This window comes from Phoenix dactylifera, unplaced genomic scaffold (assembly GCF_009389715.1).
Source record: "Phoenix dactylifera cultivar Barhee BC4 unplaced genomic scaffold, palm_55x_up_171113_PBpolish2nd_filt_p 000618F, whole genome shotgun sequence".
NCBI lineage: Eukaryota > Viridiplantae > Streptophyta > Magnoliopsida > Arecales > Arecaceae > Phoenix > Phoenix dactylifera.
This window is the reverse complement of record NW_024068013.1, coordinates 169,140-181,745: the sequence shown is the minus strand read 5'-3', so window position 1 is coordinate 181,745 and position 12,606 is coordinate 169,140. Positions and strand designations below refer to the sequence as shown.

Here is a 12,606-nt window from a genome sequence, read left to right as displayed (position 1 = left end):
GCCCTCTGATATATGGAGGAGTACAAGTCCTCGTTAGATTATCAATGAAATTTCACCAAGTGCTCAATCGACTCATTTCTAGAGGACTATAGGGAATGTCAGAGCCTAATGGCAAGCCTTTTCCCCGAGGTCGAATTTAACTACATCACCCCTTTAATGGAGGGTAGCCTTGATGACATCGAGGAATAGCAAGGGGAAGAAAGGGATATTGTTGACCTCCCTCATTGGGACACCGAGGTGGAGCACCTTCCTCCAAGCCCCAAGGAGTAAGCATTCGAGCCTTCATAATTTTCTTCTTCTTGGGCTTGGTGTGGTCTTGTTTGGTGAGATTGATCTTCTTCTTTTGTAACGAGGTCTACTCGATGATTTTAACATTTTGTGATGAGGTTTGCTCGGCCATGTGAAATGGTAGCTTTTGACCTTCTTCTTTTGTAATGATGTTTACTCGAATTATGAGCTTCCCTATTTTGTAATCAGACATGTATATATTACTAAAATGAACATTTTCATGCATACTCATTTCTTTGCAATGTTTGAATATTTGATTTTCCACTCAAGTGTTTGAGGTCATCTCATGAACGTCGAGGTCGATTGAGTGAGGCTAAAGTATTTGAGGTTGCCTTAGCAAACATCAAGGTTGTCGAATGAGATTAAAGTAGTGGACTACGATCCTTTGTGAGACTCCATGCCTCAAGCATCTTGCTCTCACCGTTGTTAGGTCGAGGTGATGGACTACAGCCTCTTGGAGTTAGCTTGGAGAGAGGCTTATAGTATCTACCATCACCTGAGGCAAAGGTGGTGGACTTCAATTCTTAATAGCCAACAGGCTGCAACCCCCATTTTCGGGGGTCGGACTACGGTCCTTGGTGGCGAATGGGCCTCTGTTCTCCGATCTCATCATACACTCTTCAAGCTCAATACAAAGCTTTTGTATTCTTCCTGCTCCATAGCTTTGACTTTTATGAGGCTGACTCTTCAACTCAGGCTGCTAGATTGTAGACCTCCTAGGTTGGAGGGTTGGATCCTTCAGCTGTAAATCCTCTAGAGATTGTAGTAATCACTCCGGCAATTGGTCGATCATCATTTTGCCTTTCAAGAGTTCACCTATCCTGTCTAATGTTTTGCTGGTCATCAACATGACAATTGAGGCACCCTCATCAAATGAGAGCCTTGATATCACCTTTCACTTGCAGGCACTCCTTGGAATCGTGCCTATGATCTTTGTGGAATTGGTAGTATCTATTCGTGTCCCTCTTATCGGTAGAATTTTTCATCCTTCGAGGCTAGAGTAGATAACCCTAGTCTTGTATCTCCATTAAGATTTGAGCCCTTGGGGTGTTGAGATGGGTATACCTCTCGAACATTCGAGGTGCACTCCTTAATTGCATGATGCTCCTCTCTTCTTGACTTTGTTTTCTTCTAAACTCATTCTTCTCTTTAAAGCTTTTACACTTCTTACCACATTTGCCTCCTACCACCTCCCTTTGAAGAAGTATAGCTTTCTCAATATGGATGTACTTATATGCTTGGGATAGGAGTTCAACCAAATCTTTAGGAGGCCTTTTCACAAACAAGAAACTGAAGTGCGAGCATTTTAGCCCATTCATCACTGCTGTCACTATGTGATCCAACTCATGCACTTCTAATGTCCCGAGGCTAAATCGTCTAATGTAATCTCGAAGAGACTTATCTTCCTGCTGCTTGTCAGAGAATAGGTTAGTCGAGATCTTCTTGTGTCTTCTATTATTGATGAAATAAATGGCAAACTGGTGGCTGAGTGAGTCGAAGGATTCGATTGAGCTAGGTCAAAAGCTCAAGTGCAAAAGTTGAGCGGCTTTTCTGAGGGTGGTGATAGGTGCATGAAAATGTACCTTTTAACACTACCACTTTAGGCTAAATTGTTAAGACTTAAGCATGATTTGGATATTTTTATGATATTTTTCTAATCTGAACTTTACTTCACAAAGTGTCCAAGTCTTAATTGATTTTGGTGATTTTATTGTAGGAATGGAGTTAAGAAGATTGAATATCCCATTGCAGTCCGAATGAAATGAAACTTGGTAGAGATGAAGTAGACATGTTGAGGTTTCATATGCATCAAGAATCAGGTCAATTGGAGCTCCAGAGAGAAAGTTATGAAGTTGCAAAGTTAGGTTTCCCTAAACCGCCAGCCTGGGCCCTGACAGATCAGACCTTTGTGTAGTATTTTGATGATTTCGAGAGCTACAGAAGTCCAATTGAGATGATTCAAATTTTGTTGGAAACTAGACTTCCAGAGCTTTCAAATGACTATAAGAACATAAAATTTGAAGATCAGATGCGATCTGGAGAGTCTCCCGAACTTCATGCTGACGTTGGTGCTCGAGGGTAAAGTCGGAAAAACACATGCAAACGTGTCTAAGTCGTGTTTCCTAGGGTTTTTAGCCCCAAAATCATATATATACTTGGGGAGCACGCCGTTCTAAAGAAAAAAAAGGCTGCATTACAAAGAAATCATCAAGAGGAGCCAAAAATTCATGGAGAGCTAATTCTTGGTGAAGCTAGGGATGAACTCGCTTGGATGATGGTAGTTTCATTTATATTTGATCTATGTAATAGATTCTCATGTTGATACAATTTTTGTTTATCATTTCTCATCCATAGATCTTTCTTGTGTTGGAATAATCTTGAACCTATTCTTTTCATAGATTCAGCCATGTCTTTTTCTATAGAATTATTGAGGTGCTTGATTATATCTAGATTTGATTGTTTATCCAGTTAGTGTGATTTTTTGCTGAAATATTGCCATTGGGTATATTTTTGTCTTTGAATCTGAGTCTAAAAGGATAACAATCCTTGGTTTTAAAAGAGGAGAATGATTTTCTAGAATTATCACTAAATATTTTGATTGTAATGCTATATCCTCCAATTAGAGAATCTGGTGCTATGATCTCTAATTGAGTTATCCAATGGATCAAATATGAATGGAATTACCTGATTCAAGTGAGGAATTCCCGATGCTTTGCTGCCATTAATTCTGGTCACATCTTTTCACTACTACAATCTAATTGTCAATTTACTTTTAAACATTCACATCACATTTTACTGCTTTGATATTTCTTTTTAGTTTTGTAGTTCCTTTTAGTGTTCCTACCTTCTCCCTGTGGAATCGACACCCCAATATATACTGCGATAGCCGCGTTATTCTTTGGGCGTAATCAAATTTTGGCGCCGTTGCCGGGGAGAACGGTACAAGAAGCGCTTCAAGGAATAGGTTTGCTGAATTAATTCGTCAAAGCGGTAACCTCGTTCCTTCTTCTTCTTTTTTTTTTTTCTCTTGCTTTTTGTCTTCAGTTTATTTCATTCATAGTTTTGATTTGATTGTGCAAAAGAAAATGAAAATAAAATAAAAATAATATACATATATTTTGTGTTGCATGCGTAGGCATAGAGACGAGTTAGGTAGATTTGCAAGAAGACCGGAATTAGAACCTGACACTTTTCCTGTGAATTTGCCCGATACGCCATCTAATTCACGAAGATCAGCCCATTAGGACTCTCCAGGACTATCTCCATCCTACACGCACAGCCACACCGTCATGCATTATGTTCCCACCCAATGTCCCACAACAGGATTTTAAACCAGGAATGATACAGTTACTTCCTACCTTTCATGGCTTAGAGAATGAAAATCCTTACGTGCACATTAGAGAGTTTGAGGAGGTAGTGGCGACTTTTCATAGTCAACCCGGTACAATAGATGCAGTTAGACTTAAGTTTTTTCCATTTTCTTTGAAAGATAGAGCGAAAAGTTGGTTGTATTCACTGAGACCGCGGTCAATAGGATCTTGGGATGAGATGACACAGGTTTTCTTTAACAAATACTTCCCCCACCATAAGACCAGTGGTTTGAAGAGACAGATTTCAACCTTTGCACAAAAGGATAGTGAGACTTTGTATCAGGTGTGGGAGAGGTTTAAAGATTTGTTGAACTTGTGTCCTCATCACGGCTATGAGAGTTGGCGTTTAGTTAGTTACTTTTATGAGGGACTTACACCTAGAGAGCGCCAATTTGTAGAGATGATGTGTAATGGTGAGTTCTTGCAGAAAGATCCGGATGAGGCCATAGAGTACCTGAATGATCTAGCTGAGAAAGCTCATACTTGGACAGGACCTAGTGCGACTGATAGTACTAGTAGGTCACGACCTACAGCTACTCCTTCTAGTGGAGGAATTTACCATCTTAGAGAGGAGGATAATCTCAAGGCCCGGATAGAAATTCTGACTAGGGAGTTAGAGGCCTTAAAAACAAAGGATACAAAGGTTACGCATACTGTTTCTCGTGTTGAGTCCCATGGACCCTGTTTTGTATGTGGTGGAGTGGATCACCTAGCTCAGGATTGTCCCACATTTGCTGAAATGAGGGGTGTGTATGAGGAACATTGTAATGCCCTAGGTATGTACAAGAAGCCTTTTACACCCTTTTCAGATACCTATAATCCTGGTTGGAGGAACCATCCTCACTTTAGTTGGAAATCTGACCCGCAACATCCTGCACAACCACAGCTGCCTAGAGCTTATTCTACACCTCCATACCATGCCCCATCTTCTAGGAATCCTTTAGAGGACACACTACATGCTTCTATTGAGGCTCAGAATAAGACAAACCAGAAGTTTGAATCAATGATTACTCAGGTGGTTGAGGAAAATAAAGAGATTAGGAGTCAAGTGTCTAAGTTGATTAGTGCTTTAACCGTAAATGAGCGAGGAAAATTTCCATCGCAAGCTCAACCCAATCCCCAAGGTCAGCATATGGCACAAACTTCTAATCCTGATAGGCAAGATCTTAAGGAGGTTAATTCCATAACTACTCGAAGTGGTAAGGTTATAGAAAGGGTTCCCAAGCCTAAGGACACACAAGAGAAGTTGAGTAGTGATGTAGTTGATGTTCCAAGAGAGGAAGAGATAGTGAAGAGTCCAGTTAGAGTGCCCTTTCCTCAAGCTCTCAAGTCTACCTCAAGAGTTATGGACCATAGTAGCGAGATCCTAGAGAACCTAAGGCAAGTGAAAATTAATCTTCCTTTGTTACATGTGATAAAACAGGTTCCAACTTATGCAAAGGTCCTTAAAGATTTGTGCACTGTAAAAAGAAAACACCATGTTAAGAAAACAGCTTTTCTAACGGAACAAGTAAGTGCTTTGATTGAACAGAGAATCCCACCAAAATATAAGGACCCAGGATGCCCCACAATTTCTTGTATTATTGGGAATCATGAGTTTGCACAGGCCTTACTTGATTTGGGAGCTAGTGTCAATCTCATGCCTTATTCTGTTTACTTGCAATTGGGATTAGGAGAGATCAAACCCACCTCTGTGGTCTTACAGTTAGCTGATCGGTCAGTAAAGATACCAAGGGGGATAGTTGAGGATGTGTTAATTCAAGTTGATAAATTTTACTATCCTGTTGATTTCTTGATTCTAGACACACACTCTGTTGTTATTTCTGAATCAAAAATCCCCATTATTTTAGGTAGACCTTTTCTTGCCACCGCTAATGCTCTTATTAATTGCAGGAATGGATTGATGAAGTTGTCCTTTGGGCATATGACCCTTGAGGTCAATATCTTCCACATAAGCAAACAGCCACAGGAGGACGATGAGTGTCACCAAACTTACCTGATAAACACACTTATGCAAGAGGAAGCCATCACAAAACATGACCCCGATCCTCTTGAATATTTTCTTATTAATTCTGGGTTTGATAGCACATTTGACTCTAATGATGTTACTAATATTTGTGCTGTTTTTGATTCATCTCAGGATTATGGGACGAGGACATGGCAACCAAGATTTGAGGAGCTGCCCTTGATGCGAGAACAACCGAAGCCATCTACCATTGAAGCCCCAAAAGTCGAGTTAAAGCCACTGCCTAAGGGTTTAAAACATGCATTTCTTGGTCCAGGTGATACCTTTCCTGTAATAATTTCTTCTGACTTAAGTGCATCACAAGGTAAAAAATTACTTACAACTTTGAATGAGCATAAATCTGCACTTGGTTGGACCATGGCCGACATTAAAGGCATCAGCCCTTTAATTTGTTCTCATAGGATTCACTTGGAGGAGGGAGCTAACCCTCGTAGAGACCCCCAACGCAGGCTAAACCCTACCATGAAAGAAGTTGTGAAAAATGAAGTCTTAAAACTGTTAGATGCGGGTATTATTTATCCGATTGCTGATAGCAAGTGGGTTAGTCCTACGCAGGTAGTTCCTAAAAAGTCAGGTGTCACAGTAGTGAAGAATGATGTAGGAGAATTAGTCCCTACCAAAGCAGCAACCGGGTGGCGCATGTGCATTGATTATAGGAAGTTAAATGCTGCCACTCGCAAAGATCATTTTCCCTTTCCATTCATCGACCAAATCTTAGAGCGTGTAGCTGGTCATCCCTTTTATTGTTTTTTAGATGGTTATTCTGGTTATTATCAAATTGAAATTGCTTTAGAGGACCAAGATAAGACCACTTTTACATGTCCCTTTGGAACTTATGCATTTCGTCGTATGCCATTTGGTTTGTGTAATGCTCCAGCTACCTTTCAAAGGTGCATGATGAGTATTTTTAGTGATATGGTTGAGAATTGCATGGAGGTGTTTATGGATGACTTGACTGTTTTTGGTGACTCCTTTGATGTATGTTTGTTTAATTTAAAAAGGGTTCTAGCTCGTTGCAAAGAAAAAGGCCTTGTATTGAATTGGGAGAAATGCCATTTTATGGTGCCTTCGGGTATTGTTTTGGGCCATATTGTTTCCTCTAGGGGAATAGAGGTTGATCAATCCAAAATTGAGTTGATCTCTAAGTTGCCCACACCTAAGACTGTGAAGGATGTTAGATCATTCCTTGGTCATGCTGGTTTCTATAGGAGGTTTATCCAGAATTTTTCTGCCATATCTAGACCATTGTGTAACCTTCTAGTTAAGGATACCCCATTTGAGTGGACACAAGAGTGCCAAGCGGCATTCCAAACGCTTATTGGGAAGCTCACTTCAGCTCCCATTATGCAGCCACCAGATTGGAGTTTACCTTTTGAAATTATGTGTGATGCAAGTGACTACGCAGTAGGGGCTGTCTTAGGTCAACGGAGAGAGGGAAAGCCCTTTGTCATTTATTATGCTAGTAGGACTTTAAATAGTGCTCAAATGAATTATTCTACTACTGAAAAAGAACTACTAGCTGTAGTATTTGCATTAGATAAATTCCGTGCTTATTTGATTGGCTCGCCTATTACAATTTTTACAGATCATGCAGCCCTTAAGTACCTTCTCGCAAAGAAGGATGCTAAGGCGCGATTAATTAGGTGGATCTTGCTTTTGCAGGAATTTAATCTAACCATCAAGGACAAGAAGGGTTTAGAGAATGGGGTGGCTGATCACCTCTCAAGGTTAATATTTGAGGATACTACAGATACACCACCGATCCGTGATGATTTTCCAGATGAACAATTATTTTCTATCACCTCCATGCCGTGGTTTGCACATATTGTCAATTATTTGGTAACAGGTGAGATGCCATCAGACTGGAATGCACAGGATAAGCAGAAGTTCTTAACAGAGGTACGTTCTTTTTATTGGGATGATCCACATCTTTTTAAGTACTGTCCTGACCAAATTATGAGGAGATGTATCCCAGATGATGAGATAGCAAGTGTCTTAGAATTCTGTCATTCCCAAGCTTGTGGAGGCCATTTCTCTATGAAGAAAACCGCTGCAAAAATTTTGCAGTGTGGATTTTATTGGCCATCATTGTTTCGAGACACAAATGTTTATTGTCGTTCTTGTGAGAAATGTCAAAAATTAGGAGCTTTGTCCCGTCGTAATATGATGCCTTTGAATCCAATTTTAGTGATAGAAATTTTTGATTGCTGGGGTATAGATTTTATGGGACCGTTTCCTCCTTCTTTTGGTTATCTATATATTATTGTTGCAGTAGATTATGTGTCCAAATGGGTAGAGGCTGCAACTTGTAGGAACAATGACAATAAGACAGTAATTAAATTTCTAAAGGAAAATGTGTTGTCTCGTTTTGGTACACCACGTGTTATCATTAGTGACCGGGGTACACATTTTTGTAACCGTTCCTTTGAAGCATTGATGAGGAAGTATGGGGTGGTGCATAAGATTTCTACAGCTTACCATCCTCAAACAAGTGGGCAGGTAGAGCTTGCTAATAGAGAGATTAAGCGTATTTTAGAGAAAACGGTTAACCCCGACCGGAAGGATTGGTCATTGCGATTAACTGATGCACTTTGGGCATACCGTACAGCTTTCAAGACCCCCCTAGGCATGTCACCTTATAGGCTTGTTTTTGGTAAACCTTGCCACCTACCGGTAGAGCTAGAACATAGAGCCTATTGGGCTATTAAGAACTTTAACTTTGATTTACCTGAAGCCGGTGAGCTTAGAAAGTTCCAGATGACCGAGTTAGAAGAGTTGCGAAATGAAGCTTATGAAAATTCTAAAATTTACAAGGCTAAGATGAAGGCATTTCATGATAGAAATATTCTTAGAAAAACATTTGCACCTAATCAACGAGTATACTTATATGATTCTAGGCTTCATAAACACCCTGGTAAATTACGATCTAGGTGGACTGGTCCTTTTGTGGTAAAGCATACATTTGAGAATGGAGCGGTAGAGATAGAAGATCCTAGAGATGGTCGGATGTTTAAGGTAAATGGCCAGAGACTCAAGCCGGTCCTTGAGAAAGAGGCTCCAGTAGAGGAAGATATTCTTCTCATGGACCCCGTCTACGAACAGTGATGCTATGCCCATGCAGGTACGTTTCTCTTATTCCTTGTTTCTTTTTGTTTTTCTTTATTTTGTCTTTGTTTCAGTTTTTGTTTTTGCTTGTTTTGTTTTATTTCGTTTGGTTTCCTTAGTTTAATTTTCAGGTTTGCCAGCTTCCTGTTTTTACCATGGATTTGTGCTCCGCTAATCAGGTGACCTCTATCCTATTTTGTTTTCTATGCTTTTATTTCCATACATTGAGGACAATGTCATGTTTTAGTTGGGGGAGGGCAGCCCATGTGTATATGTTTTTGCATGAATTTGCTTTAAAAAAAAAAAACAAATGATTACAGAGTATTTTTGCTGGAGTCAATTTTTCTATCTTAGTCACACTATTAAGACACCCTTTGAATTCTTTTTTTATGCACGCATCTAAGCCTTGTGGTTTGATGGATGTTCAATGCATACAATTAGAGAACTCTCAAACTTAAGTATTTACGCATTGGTGAGTATTAGAGAGAGAGAGAGAGAGTTCATCATGTTCAGAGACTTGTGGCATGCGTTCATTGATTTTTTTGAATTGGTTGCTCTATTGGGAATTTTTATTGCACAGTTTGTGGTATGTTGGTTGATTATACTTAGGAGATGATGAAGGTCAATTTAGGATGAACGTTTGAGCCTTTCAAGCTAACCCATGTTTTATCCATTAGAAGCCATTTTGAGCCGAAAAAAAAAAAGAGAACCCTTTCCTTTGTAAACCCATATGTCCTTACCCCCCCCCCCCCTCCACATTGGAGTTGAGCCTAAATTATTATATCTTTCCTACCTTTTACTTTCAAGTACATGCTAGGGATGATAAATAATTGGTCCGCAAATAATGAAGACAAGAAAGGGGATGTACTGTGGTGGTTTCTCATTGGTGCTGTCAGGTTTGCTGAAATGGACTCCATAATTGCAACCAAAGGTTGTGTTAAAAAAAAAAAAAAAGGGAAGAAGAAAAAGAAAAGAAAGAAACAAATCAACTCCACCAGCAGCTTCAGCTTTCTATTACCACAGGCCTTGAAAATGTCTCAGGCTCTAATCTCCATTCTGAAAATGATTCTATTGGTTCCCAAACTGCTTGTCACAGGTTCAAAATGCTAGTATGAAGTTGTTGATGAAATAACCAAATGGTATGACTAGCGTGAAAAAAAAAAAGAAAAAAAAAAGAAGAAAAAAAAAAAGGGTACAAGCGGTTTGAGGAAGTTGTGCTTGATGTTATATCTTGTGAAGACCTCTAGCATGTACTGGAAAGTTCTTTTGAATTCTCTTATCCATCCTTTTATTATTTTTATTTTACTTAACTTTAGCCTCATTACAACCTTTTATTATTGACCTTTTTGATCCTAAGTGGGTTTGTGGTAAGAATGGTTGAGTTCCCAATGGTTGGTGATCCTATCATAAGATCAATGCTTGTTTGTTGCTTGTTCATGAACACTTGCCTTCTCATATATTTGTATGAACACCCTTTCTCAACTCCATAGAGAGACCCCTTACACCAGTCTACTATTGAATATTATACCTGTGAGATATGGAGTTGAAGCTTTTGTTTGAAATGTTCTCGACGTTGTATGTGTCAGGGTTGGTGGTAAGATGGTTACGGCTTAGAGTACACACACACACGAATTCTGGGAGTTGCTCTTGATGGACTGATTTTGATAGTATTGTTGATCTCTTGCGAGTACTTTGTTTGTTATACTTGAATATTATTGCTTAGCTCATGCAAAAGCTGTCTACACTGGGTTGGATATAGTCCGTTCTTTTTCTTCGCTTAAATTGCTAGGGACTAGCAATAAGCTGGTTGGGAGGTGTGATAGGTGCATGAAAATGTACCTTTTAACACTACCACTTTAGGCTAAATTGTTAAGACTTAAGCATGATTTGGATATTTTTATGATATTTTTCTAATCTGAACTTTACTTCACAAAGTGTCCAAGTCTTAATTGATTTTGGTGATTTTATTGTAGGAATGGAGTTAAGAAGATTGAATATCCCATTGCAGTCCGAATGAAATGAAACTTGGTAGAGATGAAGTAGACATGTTGAGGTTTCATATGCATCAAGAATCAGGTCAATTGGAGCTCCAGAGAGAAAGTTATGAAGTTGCAAAGTTAGGTTTCCCTAAACCGCCAGCCTGGGCCCTGACAGATCAGACCTTTGTGTAGTATTTTGATGATTTCGAGAGCTACAGAAGTCCAATTGAGATGATTCAAATTTTGTTGGAAACTAGACTTCCAGAGCTTTCAAATGACTATAAGAACATAAAATTTGAAGATCAGATGCGATCTGGAGAGTCTCCCGAACTTCATGCTGACGTTGGTGCTCGAGGGTAAAGTCGGAAAAACACATGCAAACGTGTCTAAGTCGTGTTTCCTAGGGTTTTTAGCCCCAAAATCATATATATACTTGGGGAGCACGCCGTTCTAAAGAAAAAAAAGGCTGCATTACAAAGAAATCATCAAGAGGAGCCAAAAATTCATGGAGAGCTAATTCTTGGTGAAGCTAGGGATGAACTCGCTTGGATGATGGTAGTTTCATTTATATTTGATCTATGTAATAGATTCTCATGTTGATACAATTTTTGTTTATCATTTCTCATCCATAGATCTTTCTTGTGTTGGGAATAATCTTGAACCTATTCTTTTCATAGATTCAGCCATGTCTTTTTCTATAGAATTATTGAGGTGCTTGATTATATCTAGATTTGATTGTTTATCCAGTTAGTGTGATTTTTTGCTGAAATATTGCCATTGGGGTATATTTTTGTCTTTGAATCTGAGTCTAAAAGGATAACAATCCTTGGTTTTAAAAGAGGAGAATGATTTTCTAGAATTATCACTAAATATTTTGATTGTAATGCTATATCCTCCAATTAGAGAATCTGGTGCTATGATCTCTAATTGAGTTATCCAATGGATCAAATATGAATGGAATTACCTGATTCAAGTGAGGAATTCCCGATGCTTTGCTGCCATTAATTCTGGTCACATCTTTTCACTACTACAATCTAATTGTCAATTTACTTTTAAACATTCACATCACATTTTACTGCTTTGATATTTCTTTTTAGTTTTGTAGTTCCTTTTAGTGTTCCTACCTTCTCCCTGTGGAATCGACACCCCAATATATACTGCGATAGCCGCGTTATTCTTTGGGCGTAATCAGGTGGCTAGGAAAGCTTCGTACATTACAGCATCATTTGCTCTTTGTAGGAACATAAGAGTACCAAAACTCTTGAGTTGATCCATCAAATTTGAGGAACCATCGTAATGCTCAACCGAGGCATTTTGAATTTTCTTGGTAAGGGTTCCTCCATGATTTATTTGGTGAAAGGAGGTTCACTCATCTTCTCTAGGTCATTGCCTACTCTAGCATGCTTTCCCCTTAATACCTTGATTCTTGTTGTTTATTTCTTCAATCTTGCGGTCGAGATTTGCTTCCCTCTTGAAGCCTCCTTTAGAGGAAGAGTTGAGATGATCGCACCTTTGGCTTCACCTAGGAGAAGGGCGGTCACTGCCTTATGCCAAGCGGTCTTGATGGTTCGGTGGCTAGCTGCAGGATCAATGGTTTATTGCTATAGGTTTGCAGCGCTGCAGTGAAAACTTGCATCTACTGAATGAGTAGGTTATACTGCTCAATATTGATAGCTCCTAAAGTTGATTGAGGAGGCTGAGATCTCTGAGGATGCACAGAAAGCTGTCAGACTCTCACTAGCTAATTGTGGTGGGTGGACCCCTTGATGGTTATTTTGCCTGAGCTTTATAGCTTATTTTGCCTTATTCCATAGATAGGGCCAATCCGTTGCTAGTG

The 12,606-nt window shown here is 39.3% G+C and overlaps 1 protein-coding gene and 1 non-coding gene across 2 annotated transcripts; one reads left to right on the top strand and one right to left on the bottom strand.

Annotated features, from left to right (window-relative positions):
* Positions 1-3,542: 3,542 nt before the first annotated feature.
* Positions 3,543-8,832, top strand: LOC120106748. Its single transcript, XM_039119801.1, has one exon. It carries the CDS (start codon positions 3,586-3,588, stop codon positions 8,788-8,790), a length of 5,205 nt encoding a protein of 1,734 aa, XP_038975729.1. The 5' UTR covers positions 3,543-3,585; the 3' UTR covers positions 8,791-8,832.
* On the bottom strand, positions 3,885-3,992 carry LOC120106750. Its single transcript, XR_005508798.1, has one exon. It is a non-coding gene; the product is annotated as a small nucleolar RNA R71 (small nucleolar RNA).
* Positions 8,833-12,606: the final 3,774 nt, after the last annotated feature.

What these genes read in the sequence shown, in the direction of transcription:
- LOC120106748 (XM_039119801.1), top strand. Translation starts at nt 3,586, where the DNA reads ATGTTCCCACCCAATGTCCCACAACAGGATTTTAAACCAGGAATGATA.